Source organism: Neofelis nebulosa, chromosome 4 (assembly GCF_028018385.1).
Source record: "Neofelis nebulosa isolate mNeoNeb1 chromosome 4, mNeoNeb1.pri, whole genome shotgun sequence".
In the NCBI taxonomy this organism is placed as follows: Eukaryota; Metazoa; Chordata; class Mammalia; order Carnivora; family Felidae; genus Neofelis; species Neofelis nebulosa.
The window spans coordinates 49,765,184-49,790,132 of NC_080785.1; the positions used below are offsets into that span (position 1 = coordinate 49,765,184).

General features: G+C 45.7%; 1 protein-coding gene across 2 annotated transcripts in view; it reads left to right on the forward strand.

Moving 5' to 3' along the window:
• The first annotated feature begins 295 nt into the window (after positions 1 to 295).
• The window catches only part of JAZF1 (JAZF zinc finger 1), a 347,561-nt gene continuing 322,907 nt past the window's right edge, over positions 296 to 24,949 (forward strand). Inside the window, exon 1 of one of the 2 annotated variants that reach the window (XM_058724748.1) lies at positions 296 to 660. In XM_058724748.1, the coding sequence (XP_058580731.1) occupies positions 546 to 660 (115 nt within the window). In that variant the 5' untranslated portion in view covers positions 296 to 545. The remainder of the gene's footprint in view (positions 661 to 24,949) is intronic. The other variant, XM_058724745.1, reaches the window with a different exon arrangement.

Sequence of the window (24,949 nt, forward strand, 5' to 3'; positions counted from 1 at the left end):
CAAATGTCCCCGAGTGGGGCCTGGGTAGCTCCCTGAGTTCTCATCGCGGGGATGCGTGTGTAATTAATAGATGTGTATATATCACGAATGTAATATACATAACCAAGGAAGCTCCAAACGGATTGCACGTATTACCAACTGCGAAGGGCAGGCCGAGAGAGATAAAGTTGGTGGCAGGAGCTCGCAGGTGAGGCCTCAGTCCAGGAACCGAGGTTGGGGCCGCACAGCTGTTGCCGCGCGCCCTGGTCCCTCCTCCCAGCTGCAGCGGCCTCACCCCCCACCCCCACCCTCCCCCCGCCGCTCCCGACGCCGCCGCCGCCGCCACCGCCTCCCCTCTGCCTCCCGGTCTCTCTACGCTCTCCTTCCATCGCCTTAGCCCCCTCTCCCTCCGTCCCGTTCTCTCCGCTCCCCTCACCCCGCCTCTCTCCCCCTCCCCCAGCCCCTCCTCTCCTCACCCCACCCTGCCTCCCTCCCTCCCTCCCTCCCTCCGCCCGCCGGCCCGGCGCTCGCAGAGCCGACACCAGGGGGGCTCTCGATGTAGCACCATGACAGGCATCGCCGCCGCCTCCTTCTTCTCCAATACCTGCCGATTCGGGGGCTGCGGACTCCACTTCCCCACCCTGGCCGACCTCATCGAGCACATCGAGGACAACCACATCGGTAAATGGCCCGGGGGTGGGCGGGGGTGCCCGGCGCGCGGAAACTCCTGCCCAGGCGAGAACCCCAGAATGGCCAGAGGTGGCCAGGAGGGAGGCAGGCGGCGGCGGGGCGGGAGGGTGTGTGCAAGCCCGGGGCGTGGGGGTGACGGGATGCGGAGGCGCGAGGTGCCTGGGTCGGGGGGGGGGAGCGAGGAGCGGGCTCGGGTGGGGGAGGGGGGCGGGCGCCCCGAGGTGCCGGGGCCGGCGGGCGGCCGGGCTGGGGGATTCCGAGGGGCGTGCGCGCCGGCGGTGAAGTGGTGGGAGTGGGGGTGCGCCGCGGCGGGGGCTGCGGGAGGAGGGACCGGGCGGCGGGGAGATGCGGCGGCGGGGCCGGGCGCCGGGGGAGGGGGCGCGGGGCGGAGGGCGCGGCGGGGCCGGGAGGCAGGCGCTGGGCTGGGGCGCGGAGTTAGTTGGCCCGGTGGTCCGGGCGGCCCGAGGCGCCGGGGGCGGCGGGGGGCGGGCGCTGCACGCCGCCCGCCGCTTCCGCCCCGGCTCGAGCTGTCAGGGCTCGGCGGCGGCTGCAGCCGCTGGGAGGTGGGAGCGGGGGGGCGGGGGTGGCTCCACCGCGGCAGCCATTCCGCTTCCTCCTCCCGCCGCCGCCGCCACTGCGTCCTGTCAGCGCGGGTTGCTAGGTGTGGTGCGTCGGGAGGGGGCGGGAGCCGGCGGCCGCGGGCGGAGGACGGCGCTCAAGCCCTCTCTCCCGGCGCCGCGGGGCTCGCTCGGCCCCGCCGGGGACGCGGGCCTGGGGGCCCTGGGCACCCGCCCCTGCCCTGGCCTGGCGCGGACGCCGGGGCGCTGCGGGCTGAGGTCCCGGGGGCGCCGGCGGGCCGCGCCCAACGCCCCAGGCCGGGCGGCCCCGGAGGCCCCTGCGGCTGTGTGTGCTGGAGAGCAATCCCCCGGGGCCGCGGCAGGGCATTTAAATGTGCCCCGGCTCTGAGATTTGCCTTTCAAATGGTGCTAGGCCCGAGGTGCGCCGGCTACGCCCGGGATCCGCGGCGGCGGCGGCCTGCGCAGCGCCCGGGGCGTGGGGGACTCGGTGGCCGCGGGGGAGGGGGCCCCCCCCCGCGGGCAGGCCGCTTCCCTTCCTGCCCAGGACCCCGGGGCCCTTCAACAAGTCCTTGAATTCGCAGAAGTCCTTGCACGCATTTCCGTACTCCTATCCGGAGTCCCTGCGAGGGGAGATGGGTCGGGCTCATCTGGCTCCGGCGGTCCAGCCACCTGCAGAAGGTGTGGCTGGCGCCCACGAATTGTCCCGTGTGGGCTGGAAGATGAGGGGACCGCGTGATGCCCCATCGGGGCTGTCTGATCCGGAGAACCTGTAAATTAACCCCAGAAAGCCCTTTCCAAATGAATGCTGTGGATTCAGCCATGTGGATGCAACTCACGTTCCTACAAAGTTGTGAGAATAAATCACGACTGCTGTGTTTATGCACGAATAAAATGAGGCCGAGCCTTATGCTCTTTTGCTTGGTATAGTGCTTTCTCTTTGCACACAGTGGTGCTTAATAAGGGTTGAATGCTAGTTTAGCATAGGAAAAGAGGGGCAGGGGCTTCCGGAATGGGGAATAATCATTGAAAATGTCTACCGAATGTCTTTAAAGAGATAATCCTGATGAGTAATTGTCCAGGTTTTGAAACTTACAAAGTTTTAAAACATCCACATGATAGTTAACGCCATTTCCTCCGATGGAGGTGTGAGATTAGGCAAGTTTTGGTAGTCTTAAAAGCAGGAGTTTAACAAATTTGCTGATTCATAGCGTGATTAAATAGTCATAACCGCAGGTACTTTAAGGATAAATCAGATTTTTCATGATGAGCAGTTCAAAATAATAGTAACACTTAAGTAATGCAAAGTTCCAATAGTAATTTTGTCAGTTAATTTACTTCCCTTGCTTTAATAATACATAGAAAACAATATACATAAGAAATATACATTATATAAATATATAAATAAATAATATTGCCCCACTTAGGGCTGTCATTGCATATCCCATTCACTTTCGCTAAGAGTTATTTCAGGATAAACTGTAATTAAGGTGAGTAATTAAATTTTTCCCACATTGCCTGCCTGCTTGGACTAGCTGGTTAAAAGAAAATATAAGTTTAAAATGTATTAAAGGCGGTTTTCCTTCTTGAGGATTTAGCTTGTAATCAATTAGAAGATGGTTTTAAATGGTTGGTAGATCAAAAAAGCTTTTTAAGTTTGCAGAAATTGTTGTTAGTATTGGGTAAACGTTTTCCCAGAGGGCTAAAAGTTCTGTAAAGTTTTCTGAAACTCAGCTTTTAAGGGCCCTCCCCAAAGGGCTAGTTCTTTTCTCTTAATGAAAATATTGAAGAATTAAATTTATAACAATAGTTATGACTTAGGCACACTGTGTGGCAAGACTACCCATGACTGTACTTTGGAATTAGTTTAAAACCAGCCAACTTTATGGAAAGTAAATGCTAAAATGAACAAACACTTGAAATTCCCTGAATGAAGAGATGAACTTCAACTGTTGGGTGCCTCTATTGAGGAGAGGCCCCTCAGGGGGCTTTCAAAAACAGCCCTATATGCGCAAGTAAGAACTGACCTCAGGAAGAATAAAAACAACCTGATTAGTAGGCAGTGTCACATAAATACACTTGATGAAGGGTCTTGAGTGCAGATATAGCAGACCAAGCATTTAGTGAAAGCTCTGTGTGTATTGTTAAGTGGTATTTATTGTTCGCGGTTTGGGCTATAAGTTTTTGGAGGCAGATGTTTATTTTTCCTGATTGACTTAGTGATTTCTCGGCCTTGTTACTGAGTGGCCACATTAAAAAGATGCTTGAAAGGACTATTAAAAGATCTATGTTAATATTATCCTTCATTTTTGCACGGAGCTTGTAGTTAGCGATCATGAGAGTACTAGAAATATGTTCAGGTAGTAGTTCCATTTTGGGGACCTTTCTGAGTTATTACTATCTAAGCACTAGTCAAAATTCTTAAGCAATAATGCAATGAAGACTCATGGGACCGTGGCGTGTTTCTCGCTTGACAGATTTTTCAAGGCCTTCAGTGCCCGAGGCCCATAGTTTTCATTAAAATTGTATTTTTTAATTCAGATTAATTAAGTGCATTAAGTTTAGAATAGCTGTCTCTGTTCTGTTACATATGTACACATAGCTCTTGTTTTTAACCATTTTCCTGTACCCATAGGAAAAAGGATTTGGGGCTATGTAGAGCCACGGGAAGTGTGATTTTTCACCGTCCTCTGTCTTAGCTCTCTTCTTCCTGGAGGAGTGCAGCACCTGTGTTCCAGAGTTTGTCCTTGCCTTTTTTTTTTTTTTTTTTAATTTTTTCAATGTTTTTATTTATTTTTGAAGGAGAGAGAGAGAGCATGAGTGGGGGAGGAGCAGAGAGAGTGGGAGACACAGAATTGGAAGCAGGCTCCAGGCTCTGAGCTGTCAGCACAGAGTCCGATGCGGGGCTCGAACCCACAAACTGTGAGATCATGACCTGAGCCGAAGCTGGATGCTCAACCGACTGAGCCACCCAGGCACCCCTGTCCTTGCCTTTCATCGCTAGGTTGGTCCTGGAGCACCTGTCTCTGTGTACAACCCCCATATCCCAGCTGAAGCCCTCCCCTCAACTTAAATTGCCTGGAAATCCCATAGCCCTGCAATTGTGAAGTGTTTCTCTATCAGCTTGCTCTCAATTCATTCATAGCCCAGCTCTGTTTCCTGGAGACGGGAAAAGCTGATCAAGATTTGTTTGCTTCTTACTGTGAGTAGGTACTTGAGTTTGTAGGAACACTCTTGACGTGCACATCCTGGATAGGTGAAGCTGAACTGGTAGCTAGGAATCTCAGAAACACCAAGGGCACTATTAGCACTGAAGGTCAATGTCACAGACTCATGAAATGCCTGCTCTGTCCATGCATCCCAGTGCAGAGAAATCTTTTGGCTTTTGGTTTCACAAAGGCAAGTATTTAATCATCCTTACTAGATTAAAAAAAAAATGTTTATTTATTTTGAGAGAGAGAGAGAGAGAGAGTGCATGCCAAGTGGGGAGAGGGGGGGCGGAAGGGCATAGAGAGAGGAGACACAGAATCCCAGCAGCACAGAGCCCTATGTGGGACTCGATGTCGCAAACTGTGAGATCATGACCTGATCCGAAATCAAGAGTTGGACGATTAACCAACTGAGCCAACTAGACGTCCCCATTCTTACTAAATTTGATTATTTGGTATATTTGTAAACGTTCCTCTGCATTTTGAATTTATTTATGTCATAATATTTAGCATCTGTTTTGTACCAGGCACAGTTCTAGGCTCTTGGTATTTTTTGGTGGCAAAGATCCTTTGGGGAGTTTATTTTCTAGTGGTGGGAGATAGTAAGCAATCAGCAGAAGAATAAGTTAAGTAGGATGTTGGAAGGTGGTTAGTAGGATGGAAAAGAGAAAGAGCAGGCTAAGGTGGATTGAGGGGAGGAATTGTTAGCATTTTTAATTGGCTGGTCAGGACAGGCTTCACTGAGAACGAGAAGCTAAGAGGTAAGCCAAAACCTTGCCAGAAGGGAGGAAGTTAGCCATGAGGACACAAGGGGAACATCAAGGTCTAGGCGGAGGGAACAGACAGTGTAAAGGCCCCGAGGCAGACCACACCTCTTAAACTGTAACAGAGAGATCTGAACCAATTCAGTTATACTTGTGATGGTACTAAACTAGCGGCTCATTTAGAACTTTCCTCAGGTGTTAGGAGCCTCAGCTTTGCTGTTGTTGACTCAGATTTTTCTGTAGAGGCCCCATTAGGAGATGAAATATTGTTGACCTAGTGACTCACTGTAGCTGTGACTTGGTGGTTCTTGACCCTGAAATGTCAGCAGGTTTCTTGTGAGTTTCTACTTGTTAGTTTCCTCATTTCCAAAACCAAGGTAAAAAAAATCCATGCTGCTTCATGTCAGATAGTAGATTTGTAAACCATCTAATTAGTAGAGATCAAAGTCCTTAGAAAGAAAAATAAGGTAGTTACTGTACTACCCGTAGTGTAGAATGGGGCTCCAATAATAGTAAGTATTTGCATTATCTTCTTAAAACAGCACCCCAGTATACTAAATAAATGGGTATGTAATCGGTTAGTAAGCCCTTATTATCCCCACTAAAGTAGCTCTGAACTCTTGAAGGGAGGATCATCTGAGGGGTAGCATAGTGAACCTGCTTGCCTGGGTTTGAATATACACCTCTGACACTTGTCAGCCATTTGACCGTGGACAAATGGCTCAGTGACACTGTGCCTCAGTTTCTGCCTCTGTTTAATGAAGACAATAACAGCACCTACCCCATGCAGTGGCTGATGAAGATTAAGTGAACTAGCCTGTGTAAAGTACTCATTTACAGCACAGTCAGCCAATTTCTTTGCATTTTGTGTATTTACTAAATGAGTATGTTTGCAATCCTACTGTGAAAGGCTACATTCGAGGTGAACAGAAGGTGGGTTGTGTCTACCTACAACCATGTGAAATCGTCAGGCCTTTCCCAGGAAAGGTTGAAAATGGGAAATGGGAAAACATCCAGTCGTCGAGATTGGGGTCGAAGGCTCTGGCCACTTTCTGTTCTTCGTGGCCAGAGGTACTTTAGATGCTGGCAAAGGCCTTTGCCACTGTGGACTGGAAAGTGGTGTCAAGGCCAGTGGCTTCCAACATGGCCTTTCCTTGTGGCCTGTTTTTATTTGGAAAAAGCCAGGACTAGAAAGAGGCACTGTGCTTGGAGCTTGTGGGCACATTCCCATGAGGACATTTCCTGTGGGGAGGAGGAATGACTGAATGACTAAATGAATGAATGCAAGGCTTGTCACTGCCTGCCCTGCTCTTTGCCTACACCTTGTGGCTTGGCGGTGTGATGCCCTGTTACTCCCTCCCATGGTTCACAAGAAGGTCCCAGGTACACAGCCAGGCAAGGTTTCAAGTGCATGCGTGTGCATGCGTGTGCATACGTATCACACGCTGTGTGGAGGAACCCTAAATCCAAAACTTCACAGAATTCTCCAAAATCGTTTTTCCATTTAGCCGGTTCTCACCTCTAAATAGTCAAATCACCCTTTATGGGACGTTGCTAGTGAACATTCTGTCTCCTAAGTTTCACAAGCTTCTGATTGTTTTCTTGTTGTAGTGTCCATGTTTTCTGATGTGTGACTGAGATGCATAGACAGAAAAACTGCCTGCAACTGATTGACTGGGTTGACAAAAGCCTCCGTATGTGGAAAATAGCTTCCTTTAGAATGTGTCTATTTTGGAGACCTCTCCCACTGTGACAATACTAGATATGTAAACTGATGGCGATGCTTCCCACTGATGACAGTGAAGAAGCCTCAAGGCTACAGCAGGCTGGTGACTCTTGATGCAGGGGGCTTTCCTCGAACTGTCTGGAAGCCAAAGGTCTTGTGTTTAAGACTGAGATCTGAGAGACAGGACAGTTACCAGACCCCTTAAAAATCTTCCCTAATTTGTAGGGGCCCCTGGGTGGCTCAGTCAGTTGAGCATCTGATTTCGGCTCGGGTCATGATCTTGCAGTCTGGGAGTTTGAGCCCCGCGTCGGGATCTGTGCTGACAGCTCAGAGCCTGGAGCCTGCTTCGGATTCTGTGTCTCCCCTTCTCTCTGCCTCTCCCCCGATTGTGCTCTCTCACTCTCTCTCTCTCAAAATAAATAAAATGTAAAAAAGTAAAAAAATAAATAAAAAATCCTCCCTTTTTTCCAGCTTTTGCTGTCAGGACAAGAACCATACCCCATAATTCTTTATATTGCCTCTCTCCCACCCCCTCCTTATCCCTGCCCTCAGACCTTGACAGTGCTGATAGGGCCTGCGTACTACTGAAGTTGCTGGATTTCAGATAATACATTTTGTTTCATGATGAGGCAATAGATTTGTTCCACGTTGACCTCGCTCAAGTGTTGAATGGCACATGTTGTTTATTTAGAATCTGAAAATCAGAAACTGCAAATGTCAGAAATTTGTTGGAAAAAAACAAGCCTTTCATTTAATGTGCTAAATCAGTTTAAAGGAAAATATATTTTCCCCTTGCACTAAGCACTGGAGTGTTGCAGTCATTTTCACCTATTATTTATTTTTTTTAAAAGGCCAGCTGCAAGCAGGGACCACATTAATGGATATTCTCTTTAAGGATGAAGGCTTCCCAGTAGCTCTCTCTCTACTTTGGCAGGAGTCAAAGTGACTCTTCTTGGGTCACTGACTACAGACTCTCTGTCCAGCATTGATAGTCTCCAAATGGCCAGAGTGGCCCTTGTCTGGTTCACCCACTGGCCTCCTAAAGGAAGCCCTGTTCATTGTCTGCCAGGCTATAATGGTGACTTTCTTCTGAGATAGATCTCTTGAAGGGACAAGATCTGGACGCCATGTCGTTAACATGGAACGACTCACTGTCTCTTTGATATTATATAGAGAATTGACGTATAGACATACTATATAGATAAATGACACATATAACATGTAAAATATATATACGTGTATAATACATATCTGAATATATTTATATGTGTGTGTGAATATCTCCACACCCACATGTGTGTACATATATATGTGTGTGCGTATATTTATATGTATGTACATAATACATATATACATTTACATTATACATATACTTGTTCTCTTTCTGACTCCGTCAAAATCACTATGTATAGTGAGGACTACCGCACACGTTTTTGAGTATTTACTATATGTTAGTACTTGAGACAGTACTTCCTGTCACCAAGGAGTTGAAATTTATTTGGAGAGACTAGATATGTACGGACTGAGATAAATAATGAGTAATAGTAAGGACCACAGAGGCAGATTTATTATGAAGCCAATGAAGGTCAAGCCCCAGGGCCCCGCGCTTGGACAACACGTGTTTTATCACGTCTGAATACATTACTAGGATCCACACAGTCCTTTCCAAGATCCTGGAGGAGCCCTAGCAGTGTGCGATCGTGGGATCATAGCTCGTAAAATTTCAACAAGTAAGATTAGCAGCAGTTGGTTAAAGTTTTTCTTTTCCACTCTGACATCCCTCCTGTCACCTATCTCCTTGGGCCCAGTGACATCGGGGTGGAGAGTCTTTTTGAGATACAGCTAGGGGGAAGTCGAATTGGGGACACACTTAGCTTGGGCGTAATGGTACATATTTTTGTGATTCATGGTCATCTCTGTGTCTAGTTAAGTTATTCCTAGCCACCTGCATATGGGAGTCACTTCCCAGGAACACTGCCCACTGTGCCAGCCCGCCTGGGGCCCTCCCCCAAAGGGGCAGGGCCGGCCGGAGGAAGTATTGCAGTATGAATGTGTACTCTGACATCTACCAGTAGGAATTAGTTTGAAATGTATGGAGCCAGAAGCTAGTCTGGAAAATTCTTGTGTTTGTTATATGTGTAAAGTTCTAAGCAGGGAGTTCGTTTCTTATCTAAGTGTGGTTAGGTGGGAAGTTCCTTTTGTTAGGAATATACTCCATGATGCAATATAATATATATGTATAATATTTATAGTATACATATATATATTGTATGTTTGTATATACTTATATATATTTATATATCATAAAATTATATATAATTATATATAATGCAATGTGAGGTATAAGTGTACATTTATAAATGCACTATGTTTTTTATGGAAATTCTGTGTTTAAGGTTTCTTGCTTTTTTTGACACAAGTGCATCTGTATCGACAACAAAGAATATTGACAACAAACTGGCTAATGAGTGTCATCAACACAGAGAATATTTGAAGTCAGTCACTGCACAACAAAACTTGAAATGCCCTGAATTCTTACGGCTCATACGAAAGGAAATAAAAGTGTTCACAAATTTGACAACGATCCAAAAAATTTCTATGGCATTACTAATAAGGAGCTGTGAGGCAGAAAGTAACTTTTCTGAATTACCAATAATTAAAAATAAGTATGGATCACCCATACTTGAGGAAAGAGTGATTTATAGAAAATACTAATGTCCTCGTAGGGAATGATATTAACATAAATCATTGTTATATGAGAAGTAATCGAAGAACATGAAGCCCAAAAGAAATATATACAGCAGCGTGTCAGGTGGTTAATTCATTACTGGTTTCTTGTTCCGGATTTTGTGATGTTTTGGTAATGGTAGCTTTAAAAATTTTGCATTGTGTTGTGATTTCTTAATCTAAATAAATGATAACTTTTGTAATAATTTTGTATTTGTAACTTTTTTTTTTTTTTCCCATAAAGAGGGTCTAAATCTACAGGCCTCACAAAGCATGGATCTATTTCTTGAACCCAATTAGGGAGTCACTACCCTGTGCCAAAGACTGTATTAACCAATTTTCGTACAATATTTATTTATTTTAATGTTTATTTATTTATTTTGAGAGAGAGAGAGAGAGAGAGAGGGCGCACACGGGAGGGGCAGAGAGAGAGAGAGAGGGAGAGAGAGAATCCCAAGCAGGCTCCACACTGTCAGTGCAGAGCCCTACGCAGGGCTTGAACTTCTGAACCTTGAGATCATGACCTGAACCAAAATCAAGAGTTGGATGCTTAACCAACTGAGCCACCCAGGCACCCCAGTTTTCATACAATATTTAATTTACCCTCACTGTAAGCCTATGAAATAAATATTACCCCATCCTAGGAGTACTTCCAATTTGGAGTTAAATATGCTACTGTATTAGTTAAATACCTTATCTAGTGAGATACGAACCAGAATGTGTATTTTGGTAAGATTATAAAACAGAAATATTTTCCTGCAGAACAGAAAGCCTCTCCCACCTCAGATAGGTGCATCGTTATAGTTGGCTCTTCCCCCTTTGTCCCGTAGTGCCTTGCCCGCCATACTCCATGGTAACCTCTTGTAACCTTTGCCTCCTGCCAAAACACAGCCCCTTCCTGGTGGATGGGCCTGCTCATCTTCCTAGGCTCTTCCTCAAGATGTGTTTTCAGAAATGAAATGCGAACAAAAATTGAGAAGTGCTTTGGACTGTGAGAAGAATAAGTTGCAGGGGTAACCTGGGGTGGTGAAAAACATCTTGGAAGCATTCATATATGAGGAATGATATATTTACGTGTTTGTAGGTATATATTTATGGGAGCCATGCAAATACCAGTTAGTCCAAGGCAGTTTATATTAAGGAAATTTGAAGAAGACTTTCTTTTTTTTTTTTTTTAATTTTTTTTTTTCAACGTTTTTTATTTATTTTTGGGACAGAGAGAGACAGAGCATGAACGGGGGAGGGGCAGAGAGAGAGGGAGACACAGAATCGGAAACAGGCTCCAGGCTCCGAGCCATCAGCCCAGAGCCTGACGCGGGGCTCGAACTCACGGACCGCGAGATCGTGACCTGGCTGAAGTCGGACGCTTAACCGACTGGGCCACCCAGGCGCCCCAACTTTCTTTTTTTTTAAGGAGATTTGGAAACAAAATCCATGTCTTTATTTTCACACTTGGGAAGTGAACTTGGTTAGGCCTGTTCCACGTTGAGACTATTAAGAAGCTTCGTTGAATTATTTCTTGCCTTACCTACAATATTTGGTTGCCTAGAACATTCTAGGGCTTCAACAATGCTAGGACAAAAGTGTACCCTGCTTCCTCTCACCTCTCTGCTAGGGCAGTTTGGTATATAAAGGGGAGGGGGGGTGGGGGGGGTGGGGAGTCGCTTGGCTTGTGAAGCTGGACAGAACTGGATTTTGAATCTTGAGTCCATCTACCTTTTAGCTTTTCCAACCGGGACAATTCTGACAGTCTTCTTTAGTAACAATATCTACTGTTTAGGAAGCACCTACTAGCGAGGCACAGGCTAATTGCTTTTAATGTGTTGCTTCAGAATGCCGCATGAGTCCCATTTGACACTAGATACAGACCGAGACATAGAGCAAATAACATAGCATGAAGCACATAGCCAGTCAAAGGCTCAGGGGAGTGTGGGGTAGGCTTTGCTCTCAGGTGTCCTCCTATTCCTTAGTACCTGCTCTATACAGCCTAAGCTGTGCTCTTGTACAAGATATTTACATTCTAGGGGAGCCCGGATGGCTCAGTCAGTTAAGTGTCCAACTCTTGGTTTTGGCTCAGGTCACGATCTCATGGTTCGTGGGGTCGAGCCCTGTGTCGGGCTCTGCACTGACAGTGCGGAGTCTACTCGGGATCCTGTCTCTCTCCCTCTCTCTCTTCGCCCCTCCCTCACTTGCACTCTCACTCTGTGTCAAAAATAAATAAATTAAAAGATACTTACATTTTGATAGAAGGCCCTTGTATACCTGAGTGCTTGATGACGTACAGAAGAAAGGTTGGATTTCCAAAGAGAGCAGTTTGGGGAGATGCTTGGATGCCTGCCTTCTGGTAGAACTAGAAATGTTTCCAGACTCCTGGAGTTTACAGTGGTTGGAAGGGTCCACGAGCATCCCATCGAGCATCCCATCGTCGCAATCATGACGGAAATAATAAGTCAGCAGTTTTAAAGTGGTTGCAATTACCGTATTGTCTGAAGGTGCTAACTGGTTTCCCCTCCCTCACGGATCCTTATTTACCTGGGGTAGGGGACTCCCGAGAAACATAATACCTAACACTGCACGCACAAACTTCTGACTCCAGATCTCCAAATCAAAGCATTGGCATTATGGTCACGTGTGTTAAAGTTGTGTTTGGACCAGTTATCACACAACGGGACCCGGTTGTAAACACTGTGAACTTAGAGCCAAAGCCCTAGTCGTCCTGGGTGTGTTTAAGAGCCCTTTCTCCCGGACACTTCCCTGGTGTCCTTTCCCGAGAGAGCGCGTTTTAGGTCATATTACTCCATCACCAGGCCTTGAACAGCTGGCACAGCAGCACATCTGGACTTACAATTGACGCACCAGTTTTTTCTTACCTAAATCATCCCGTGAAAGCCTCTCGAATGCTAATTTAGCTGCCTGATTGTCAGTACCTGGTGTAATTATCTAAGTAATGGCAGAAGCAGGGAAATCTGTAAAGACATATTTGTACAGCTTACTGTTAAGTAAACTGAACACCATGGTAATAAGCATAAATAAGCCTATATTATGCCCGTGCTTCTTCAGGTATCAAACATCAAATGAAGGAAACGGGGTTTTGGAGTTTCTTTGTAAGCTCGGTATGTGTTACAGAAAGCCTTCACCTCAGAAATTCTAGATTAACTTTCCAGGCCCCTCCTTTCCTCTGCTGTTCTCACTTCATTGAGATAATGGACAGGCTGGTGGACTGTGGACTAAAATACCTCTTCAGGAGTCAGCAGATATCACACGGGCACTTCATCGGCCCCAAGCACTCTATAGATAGTTTCAATTTCAGATCTTTACCGAGGAGATCTTTTGATAGGATATTTTTAACACTAGACATCTGGAGTCTGGCACCAACTCTTTGTTTGACAGTGTGTGCTTTAATATGTCTCAATGTTCTGCCTGAGCTGGAAACTCCCTTTTGTACGTTGGCCTCACTTCAGCACTTCCAGGGGCCCACACCAAAATATTTGTTGTTTAAAATGTGTGAACACCAGACAGGAAATTTGGCTAAGAGCTACTAAGTTATGTGCACATTTCACATTAGATGTTGGAAGAAAGAAATAACATTTTGTCAAAACCCAGAAAGTGAAGGGCATCTTACATGTCGACGTAACCTGTGTTGCAAAGTAACGAGAGTTCTTCTTATCTGTGGCTTGTGGCAATCAGTCTTATTAATTTATGAGTCCCTGTATGACAACGTGAGTTGTCCTCAGAATCACATGGGTGAACCCGGACAAAATAAGGACAGCTGGCTCCACCCCCAGAGCTTATGATGTGATTGACCTGGGGTGAGCTGGGTCTGAGCCCTTGTCAAAGTAGATTCTAATTTGTTGTCAAAGTTGGGAACCCGTTGGTTCTCACTGATGGGGTAACTAGCATTGCGAAGATTGTGGATTTTTAAAAAAAGGAATAACACTTTTAAAAAGGTGTGACCTTTTGGGGTTTCCATTCTATAGCTGCAGTTTTGAGTTTGACTGGAGGCAAGCGTTTAACGTAGAGCAGGTTTAAAAAAAAAAACAACTTTTTTTGGTGCGCCTGGGTGGCTCAGTCCGTTAAGCGGCCAACTTCGGCTCAGGTCATGATCTCGCGGTCCATGAGTTCGAGCCCCGCGTCGGGTTCTGTGCTGACAGCTCAGAGCCTGGAGCCTGTTTCAGATTCTGTGTCTCCCTCTCTCTGACCCTCCCCCGTTCATGCTCTGTCTCTCTCTGTCTCAAAAATAAATAAACGTTAAAAAAAATTAAAAAAAAAACAAACTTTTTTTTATGTTATGTTTATTTATTTTGGAGCGAGAGAGAGACAGCATGAGCAGGGGAGGGGCAGAGAGGGAGACCCAGAATCTGAAGCAGGCTCCAGACTCTAGGTTCTGACCTGTCAGCACAGAGCCCGATGTGGGGCTTGAACCCACAAACATGAGATCATGACATGAGCCGAAGTCGGATGCTTAACCGACTGAGCCACCCAGGCACCCCGAGCAGTTTTGAATATGGGATACCATCTCAGATGTGTAGTTAGAGCAGAAATGCCTAAGCTGCAAAACCTGTGTCCTCAACTTCTCGAACTTCATGCCCTCAGGACACAGTGTGTGTAAAGTGACGAAGTTCAACCTACTTGGGAGTGGTGGGGACTCTGGCCAACTAAAGAGAGCCCTTGCTTTGCTTACAAAGAGGACTACTACTCACCTCCAGCCCCGTGCTGTCACGTTGAAGTGCGGGCCATTGTTGACAGATCCTTGTTGTCCTTATTAGAGGCTAAGAACTATGATTTTTTTATACGAAATATATCTTATACTGGTTTGCAACCAGTACAGATGGTTTTAAAACACTGTGCAAGAAAACTCTTCCACCGCCGCTGATCACCGTCTTTAATAAGATACTGATGATAGGCCATGTGTTTTAATGGAATACGTATAAATGCTGAGATGCACAGTAAACTTTGAAGACCATTGTTTCCAGCAAAGAAGCTATACAGACTACCGCAGGTGTAATGGAATTGTAGCTTATGATTTTGTTTTGTTTTTTAATTGCCATTTCTTTTCAGGAAATGGTTAGCTATTTTTTTTTTAATGAAAACTTTGTGATGTCAAGTTTTCTTTGATACCAAATTCTAAAAAAAATGAGCCTTAATCCTGAAAGTATATTAGGATCCTGATTTGGGTGCATTTCCCTCCCCCGGGGGAAAAAAAGCAGGATCACTCAAATACTCTATCCTGGGTGTTTTCATCGTGGCAAAAGGATGATTTCAAGCAGATGAATTGAGCACCATGTCCCTGAGAAGCCAGAAGGAAACTTAGAGGTCGTCTAGTCCAACTAGCTAATTCCACAGATGAAGAAGCCCGGGAGGTTAAAGTCATGAGTGGGCGAGAGTGCTTGGCCAAGAGGAGTAGAGAGAATAGCAGTAGAACAGTGGTCCAGCCTGTGGTTGCTGGAAGCTACTTACCTCACTTGGGATCCTGACTTTTCCTTCAGTCAAGTACGTAACCTCTCTGTGCCTCCTTGTTTTTCCTCTCTAAAATGGGGTGCCTGGGTGGCTCGGTCGGTTAAGCAGCCAACTCTTGATTTCGGCTCGGGTCATGGTCTTAGGATTCGTGAGTTTGCGCCCCGCACCGGGCTCTGCGCTAACAGCACGCGGAACCTGCTTGGGATTCTCTCTCTCCCTTTCTCTCTGCCCCTCCCATGTGCTGGCTGTCTCTTGCTCGCTCTCAAAATCAGTAAATAAACTTAAAAAAAAAAAAAGTAAAATGGAAATAATAGTACGTATCTCAAGCTTTTGTGAGGTACCACTTCTGTTTGGTATGTTAGCTGTTGGAACTCTGGTGAATTCTGAAGAGAAGAAAGCTCTCTAGGTAGCTCCCTTCATTGCCTTCTGGAGGAAGCCATGCTGGAGGCTTTACTGGGGAGTGGGTAGGCAGGACTGCCCTGAACCCTACCAGCTATGTGACCTTGGCCAAGGATATTTAACTTGTCTGGACCTCAGCTTCTGTCCGATAAAGATAGTATTTATCTCAGAGTGCGGCTATGAGGATTAAATTAAAACATGCATACCAAGGGCAGCTAAGGAAGCATCCCGTAAATATTAACACCGATATTATCGGACCATCTTCTCGCATCCGTGATGCCTGCTGCTGGTGCCACATTCCTCAGATTCTTCTGTCCTCTTTATGTTTCCATAATATGATGGAGGAAGAATCAAAATAATGTTACACATTCCTGTTTTTTGTTAAGCGTTTTTACTTTAAGAACTTTGATTTCCCTGGTCGAGTTTTGGTTGGTATTTGTAGAAGTCATACTGAGTGGTCGTAGGAATCCACGAGCTGTTAAAACATTCCACACACAAATTCTTGCTGTTTCAAAATATACCAGCCTTAATTTAGTATTGTTTATCCAGATTTAAGTTTTTGAGACGTTAGATCACGTGATTAGAAAAATGCTTCCATATTTGATAAATACAATTTTGCAGTTAGGAGAAAAGGCATTTTAAGAGTCTAGAGAGGTTTATTAAGCTATATAAACAGAAAACATAATTTTTTCATGTTGTACCAACTAAGCAGTGGAAAAATAGGGCATGATTTTGTATGCATTGTTTGTAAAGGTTTATGTGAATCATTCGGAAGGATTTGTAGGGCTTTTATGAAGCAATCCAAGAACACGACTATAGGAATCTAACCAAATGCTGTGCTCTCCTGGTCGAGTGGCTGTGCACCTCTTGAAGAACAGTCCTTGAAATGTCACATACTCAAATGCTGGAAGCTTCTCAGGGAAGTTCTGAGATAGGCCTTGTTTTAGAAGGTCGAGGGGCAATAGTTGAGTTGTGTACTGATTGCAGAGAATATTTAACTTCTTTGTTTCTAAGTGGTACTTGACAATGATTGAAATATTTTTCAGTCCTATAGAACAGACTTACAATGGTTTTCCCCCTTAAAGAGTATACTGGGATCTGATACACTTAAGCAGCTGGTCCAGGCTTATGTGACTTCTCAGTAGTTGGATAAGAAAATGGCTTGGGGACGTCTGGGGGGCTCAGTCGATTAGGCATGGGACTCTTGATTTCAGATTGGTTGTGATCTCACAGTTCGCAGGCGTGAGCCCCACCTTCGGCTCCACGCTGAGAGTGTAGAGCCTGTTTGGGATTTCTCTCTCTCTCTCCTCTCTCTGCTCTTCCCCTGCCTGTGCATGTGTGCACGTCTCTCTCTTTCTCTCTCAAAATAAATAAACTTAAGAAAATATGGTTTCCAACTCTATTACTGAAGGTCCTTTTAGTTATTTTCCTTCTCCATCCCCATGGATTCTATGTATTGAAAGATTTTTGTCTAACAAACTGATTTAATAAGTAATTAAATGTTTTCTTTTTTTTTTTCATGCAACTTCTAAAACTCCCAGTTTATGTATTTAGTAAATATTTCTTGCGTGTGAACCCTACGGGCACTCTCCAGGAGCTGGGGCATGGTAGTGAACTACACACAGTCCACGCTCATGGGAGAAGCAAGAAAAAATACAAACACATAAGAACTTCAAAGTCATAATGCCGTGAGGAGAAAATAGAGTGAGTCGAAGAGAGAGGGTGAGAGGCCTGTTTGAGATAAGGTAGCTTGGGCTGGCCTCCGAGGGGGAGGCGTCTCCAAAGGGACCTGAATGAAGTAGGGGCATGAAGGAGCCATTTGGGTCTGTGGGGGAAGAATGTTCCAGGCAGCAGAAGGACCAGCAAAGACAAAGGGCCAGAGCAGGAGTGTCTGTATGTTTGAGCAGCAGCAAGGAGGCTGATGTGGTGGGAGGAGACGGAGAAAGGAAGACCGTGGTGGGCAATAGGGTTGGAACGATGGGCATCCACCTGTAGACCTATGTATCAGCCAGTGTCACCAAATGGAATTAAAATAATTCCAGTCACGGGGCGCCTGGCTGGCTCAATCTGTGGAGCATGCGACTCTTGATCTTGGGGTCATGAGTTCGAGCCCCACGTTAGGGAGTAAATTGTACTGAAAATTTAAAAATCTTTAAAAAAATTAATTCCGGCTCCAAATGACATCGAATGTTGTGCAGCTTCATTATGGTTATCGTTTCCGCTATGCTTTCTGTAACTTTCAAGTCACTCAAGGACCCCGTTGTTGCCTGCAAAGTGCCCTATAGAGATCTGGGAAACTGGCCTCTAGATCTCTTCACATCTCATTTGCTTGCACATCTCATTGGAATTTTTGTTCAGTCCCCAAAGTCTCATTCGTATCTCAAAACCTATATTGAAATAAAAATTTTGGGCTAATTCATTTGGCTGATGTAATTCATGTAGTGTGTGCTATTTTATCTTGAAGTGGGAGTGAAAACCAGGCTTATCAGTAATCATGATGCATGAAAAAGTCATGTTTGGTGCAGTTCCTAAACTGTGGGGACCTACAGATTTCTTTAAAAAATGTTTTTCAGGAGCTTTGTGAAATCTTGCATAGATTTTAGTGATAGGAGTGTTACCAGAATCAGGGGGTGGGGTGGGGAGGCTGTGGGGAGGAGAGACGAGACAATGGTTTTGACAATAGTAACTTAAAACATACTGACAGAAGGACAGAAGCATTACTGAGGAAGATTAGAGAGACCATGAGCCTGAAGATACTATTTTACCATCAGTACCCTTTTTATTCTGAAATTGTAGTATTTTACGTATGTCTTCTGTGAAAAATAGCTTCTGGTTTCCTACATCTGCATCGTATGGGAAGATGTTAGCATAAACATTTCACAGTCAAAATGAGCTTTTGTTTTTATTGAGGGCCTGTGAACCCATCTACGACACTCTAACCTGCCAGGATCTTCGTTCCAGTAATCGAGAAATGGCGTGTCTTGGGTGACAGGATGCCTGTGCGGTCCAAGAGAAAAATCAAAGAGCATGCGTTGCCCGGAAATCCGTAGATGTGTACCTGTAATTTAGCCTTGCCAGTTGATATAAAATGGTGATGCCATCGGTCAGCTGCGGGCACGATAATGCAGCATCACAAATGATCCCCAAACTCAGTGGCTCTCACGGTAGGCAGTTGTTCCCACGCTGTCTAGTCTGCAGAGGGATTCAGCTGAGTGGTTCTGCTTCAGGCTGCCAGTCAACTGGTCCGCTGCAGGTTGGGCACAGGTTAGCTGACGTGTTCATTTTAGAGACCAGGCTGAAGGGGCAGCAGCTCCTCGTTTCACGCTTTCCTCATGGTGGACCACAAGAGCACACGTGCCACACCAGTCATGGAAGCTTATTTAAAGACCTCTATCAAGAGAACTGGGAGGTATTAGGCTGGGTGAAATAAGTCAGTCAGAGAAGGACAGATGTCATGTGTTTTCACGCAAGTGTGGGTCTTGAGAAACTAACAGAAGACCATGGGGGAAGGGAAGGGGAAAAAAATAGTTACAAACAGAGAGGAAGGGAGGCAAACCATAAGAGACTCTTGAATACAGAGAGCAAACTGAGGGTGGATGGGGGGGGTGGGGGACAGGGGAAAATAGGTGATGGGGGCACGGAGGAGGGCACTTGATGGGATGAGCACTGGGTGTTGTATGTAAGTGATGAACCACAGGAAACTACCCCCAAATCCAAGAGCACAGTGTGCACACTGTATGTTAGCCAATTGGGCAATAAATTATATTTAAAAAAAATAAAATAAAATTATGCCATCAGAAAAAAATAAAAAAATCAAGACCTCTACCATGTTACGTCCATCGTGTTCCTTTAGCCAAATCAAGTCATGTGACCACGCACAGACTTGATAGAGCAAGGGAGGGGTAGGGATGTGAGTAAACAGTAATCCATTACCACAGAGGTCATTTATTGGAAATAGAAAAAGTCCACGGGCGCCTGGGCGGCTCCGTCAGTTAAGTGTCCAGCTCTTGTTTTCAGCTCAGGTCGTGATCTCAGGGTTCCTGAGGTTGAGCCCTGCATCAGGCTGTGCGCTCATGTAGTGCAGAGCCTGCTTGGGATTCTCGCTCTCTGCCCCTCCCCCATTTGCATGCACATTCTCTCCCTCTCTCTCTCTCTCTCTCTCTCTCTCAAGTAAGCATTTTAGAATATGCAATAAAAAAAAAAATAGGAAAAGTCCAGAAGGATTTGAAATTTACAGAGATAGAAATTTGCCCTACAGTGATTCTAATCCTATATAAACATGAGATTGCTGTCCCTACACTTTCCAGAGAATGTGAGAGCCATACATTGGGACTAATGAATAAGCATTGGGGCGCCTGAGTGGCTCGGTCGATTAGGCATCGGACTTTGGCCCAGGTCATGATCTCACCGTCCATGGGGGTCAAGCCGTGCGTTGGGCTCTCTGCTGGCAGTGCAGAGCCTGCTTCAGATCCTCTGTCTCCCTCTCTGCCCCTCCTCCACTTGCATGTGCACGTGCGAGCACGCGCTCTCTCTCTCTCAAAAATAAACATTTTTTAAAAAGAAGGCATGGATAAACATTGCACACAGGGAAATTAAGTCTTAAAGTAAAAATAGGGGTGCCTGGCTCAGTTGATAGAGCGTGTGACTCTAAATGATTTCTCCTTAGTCACAAAAAATAGAGGAATCTCCTTCTCTGGTTAGGGAGGAATCTTTTCCATTCTGAGATTACGCAAGAATCCCAAGACTTTAATTTGGGTGGCCCCATGTGCCCGTCTTGTAAGTTCCTGAGCTGTGCGGCAAGGCTGGGAAGGTTGGGGACCCTACCTATGAGGCCCTTTCCCAGCACAGAGGGCTTCAGAGAAGCTTTGGGACTACCTTCTGGCTGGATCGTGTGACCTTTCTCTCCCCCCCAGTTCTGAGCCAGTGTCCCAGGGGATGGAAAACGGCTGACCTGCCAGTTGGAAACCTCCTTTCCCTCCACTGTACATCACACCTCCTGGGGGCTCAGGGAGTGGTTCCTGGTACCAGACACCCCCCCCCCCCAGGTTCTGGTTGAGCCGCTCTGTGACTTTGGGCAACGTTTGAAAGTACAATTTTCTCATTTGCGAAATGAGAAGTGTGGCTGATGATGTAACGCTCCCTTATTATCTGGTGCGACAGGTACTACAGACAGCATTCTGGCATTGTTATTTCAGCATTTCTGTTTCTCCTCACTAGATTGTGAGCCCCCGAAAGGCATGATTCATGGCTCTGTGTTTCATCTCTGTGTCCCCATTCCGCAATAGCACTAAGTTTACGATGTAGGAACGTAAACTGATACCCCCCGAATTGTATCCAGGCAAGTTATCCTCTGCCATAAACCTTCAGCTCCAAGGACCAGATTAGATTGTTCCTAAAAACAGAATTAGTCATTCTTTTTTTTTTTTTTTTTTCACTTTCACATTTTGCCTGGAAATAAAGACTTTTGAAGCCATCGGAGTTTAAAGGTTTTGAGTTAGTTCCACGCTTTGCCTTTCATCAGACACTTTCTATACACTCAGCAAAGCGGGAGCATCTCTGTTACATCAGAGAAGTTGAAGACAATATGCAGGCTGATCTTCACGATGAGTCTACCAGACGTAAAGAACATTTTGTTCTAATATTCTAATGCCTGCCCTAACCCCTGAGTTGGCTCTCAGATTGTGGCTGTGATTTTATCATCAGCTTGCACAAAAGTATTACAAGTTTTCAGCGAAGTCATTTCTCCCAAGGAGCGGTCGCACTAGAATTACACACTCCGCTATTATGACAAACAGGCCCAACGTAACATACATCACGTGGAGTAAAGGTCCGAGAAGTTGGTTTCTCTTTCACAGAAGGATCCGGGGCGGATAGGCAGGCTCCTCAGCCGCATGCAGTCATTCAGGGCTTCAGGTTCATTCCATGTTGTTTCTCTGCTCTCTCAAAGTCTACTCCGCTTCTGTATCCTAAAGGCTGAGTTCCCTAGGGTCCTTCCCTGGGGATGAATCTTTGTATTCACCTTGGGGCGAAGGAATAGAGTGTGAAAGACTCCACATACAATGTGTTGTGGCCAAGGCTTTCAAGGGTGACCGGACATTCCACTCCTGTGGCATTGGTGAGAACCTAATTGCGTGGCCATCTGTAGCTGCAGAGGCTCCCAGGAAGGCCTAATAGTAATTTTTTTACTGTGGAGTATGGGAGGGCCTAGTTTGGGTAGATAGCTAGCAGGTCGCCCCGCCCCCACCCTGGACCAACAAGTAAGTTTGCCTGTGAGAGTTTTGTTTTTATTGAATAGCTGATATATACTCTAGTAGTTGAATGGGGAAAATGTGGGTGGCTGTTATAAATCCTATTAATAAGAATTAATAGGATTTAATAGTAATTAATAGGATTTGTAGGATTTATTTATACACTGAAGGATTTATAATTAATGATAATTATAGGATTTATAATAATTAATAGGATCCTATTAATAATAATTAAATATTAATAATAATTAATAGGATCTTATTAATAATAATTAATAGGATTTAGCTCCAACTGTAGGACTGTTGAATCCAACTATGGACTATTAAACACAATTGAATGTATTCTCTCCTTTGACTCAGGAAGGCCAAGAGAGGGGTTCTATTATTATCTATCTCTAGGTCGAGACCTTGAACCTTAAGGAGGGTAAGTAACCGTCAAGATTACATAGCCAGGCCTACTTAACTCCAAGGCCTTCACCATACCGCCCTGGGAATGGTGGAGTCCTCAGGAGTAAAAGATAGTTACATACTGCTTGTAATTCTGGCTGTTGTAGCTGGTCACTAGCAGAGGCTATCGGGAAAAGCAGTGGGTTCTCTGGAAATATTCAAGCCAGAGGCTGCATTACCTTCTGTTAGGGATTCCGTCCGGCACTTTCTGCTTTGCACTGTGGGCCATGGTGAACTTCCATGATTGTCTGTGAAGGTCAGTTGTACTGCCTTCCGCACTCTGGTCTCTGCATATCACTCGTGACCCCTCATTCCACTGACAGTGGGGAAGCCCCATTAGCACACACATTCTGCACCTGTTTGATAACAAGGAGGCACTTGGTAACATGGCACTAGAGGGGTCAATAGTTGAGACTGGAGTTCTAGCGGGACTCTGACCAGTCACGTCAACCCTGAATCTCCATTTCTTGGAGAGTAAAATATTTGTATTGACCTTTCATCGCTGGTTTTCCAAGAGTGCTTCTTGGGGCTCTAGGATTTCCATAGAACTGCATCGTAGTGTGAATCCCCTCTATCCAGGGATTTAGGGTCAACTTTTCCTTTTTTAAGTTTAAAAAAAAACTTTAAGGAATTTTTAAAATTTAATCTCTACACCCAACGGGCGGCTCGAACTCATGACCCCAAGATCAGAATCACACGCTCTTCTGACTGAGCCAGCCAGGCACCCCCAGGGTCCACTTTTCTTAGAGGAAAAGATTTTTCAAGTTGAAAAAATGTGAAGACCAAAATGCTGCTTATAGTGATACTGGCTAATATTTGTCGGGTGCCTACTGTGTACTAGGGCATTACTATGGTTCTGAGTGCTTTCCACGAGTTAATGTACCTGTAGGGTGTGCCTAGTATTATTCCCAGTTTGCAGATGAGAGAGATGAGCTTTCAAGTGGGTACATAACTTGCCTTCTGTCAGTCACTAAAAATAACCAGAGTTCAAACTTGGACTTGGAGATCCAGAGCGGCACTCCACAGCAGAAATGCATGCTTTCTGAGGGCTCCCTCAGGTCTAAAGATGCTGTGGTCCCCTGCCTGTTGCTGTACACAGACAAGCCAGGAACTTTTCTAAGAAGGACTCCTACTGACTTCAGTTCAATACCTCCCCCTCTCCACTTGATCTTAGCCAAAAGGCCGAGCAGCCATAGCACGTCCTCTCGACGGTTAGAAGCTGGGCGTGAGTCAGAAAGGTCTGTATCTTGCTGATTGTTTCAGAAATCCCGTAGGCTTGTTCATCACCCCCTGATGCAGCATGAGCTTCTGTTACACTGAAGTTTCTGATGGTGGAGCTGCTTTGATAAATACACCGAAGGCTTCCTAAAACACAGCTGGTCCTTGGGGGTGCGGATCATAAATAAGGCCACCTTCTCATGAGATGCTTTTGGTATGCAAGGAATGGCCTCCTGGGAGGGATCAGAAATGACGCTTTGTGGCTAACAATGCTATTGAGGGTGTCTTAGAATCACAGAACTTTACAGCAGGAGGAGCCTTTGAGGACACGTAAGCCAGCAGCCTACTTTTCACACAGCCAGTGTGCCTGCACTGCTCCAAGGGCTAAGGATGCAGCGGTGAACAAAGACTTGACTCTTTCCTCTCTCTCGCGAGGAGCCTACGTTCTAGACGGGGGACCCAGATAAGCAGCAGCAACAAAACGTGTCATGTTAGGTAGTGGTAAGTGCTGGAAGAAGTAAAGCAGGATGAGGGGAGAGAGAATGGTAGTGGGGATTCAGTCCCTATTATGTTTCAGATGAGGTGTTTATGTAAATCAGTGTTTCTCAGCCCTTTTTTTCATTAAGCCCCCTCCTCAGGAAGTATCTTGGGCATCGTTTCCTATTCCGCCCCCCCATCCGTGAAATTTTAATACTACAGATGTACTATACATATTTGGACTGTAGGCATCCTTGTGCTTTACTGATAAAGAGTGAGATAGATTCCACGGCCCCGCCCCAGAACCAGTTTTCACCACCTTGGGGGCAGTATCAGCCCGTCTCTGTTAAGATCTTTTTGCTATTGTATACAAAACTAAAGTAGCTGCTTTTTCTTTTTGAAGATTTTTTTAATGTTTGTTTATTTTTGAGAGAGAGAGAGAGACAGAGAATGAACCAGAGCATGAGTGGGAGAGGGGCTGAGAGGGAGACAGAGGCACAGAATCCAAAGCAGGCTCCAGGCTGTGGGCTGTCAGCACAGAGCCTGACGCGGGGCTCGAATCCACAAGCTGTGAGATCATGACCTGAGCTGAAGTCGGACGCTTAACCGACCAAGCCACCCAGGTGCCCCTTGAAGTAGCTGCTTTTAAAAAATCACAGTCTAAGCTTAAAAAACTTTAAAATTTTAAAATATTTATTTATTTTTGAGAGAGAGACAGAGAGAGAGAGAGAGAGACAGAGCATGAGCAGGGGAGGGGCAGAGAGACAGACAGACAGACAGACACAGACTCCAAGGCAGGTTCCAGGCTCTAAGCTGTCAGCACAGAGCCTGACGTGGAGCTTGAACTCACGGACCACGAGATCATGACCTGAGCTGAAGTCGGACACTCGACCGACCGAGCCACCCAGTTGCCCTAAAAGAACTTTTAAATCCCTAATTTATTATGTTTTTATGACTGCGGAATAGCAGGGCTAAAAATTGGGTAAAAATTTTTTTAAATTGCCTAGGCGTTAGGAGTGACGTTAGGAGTGAC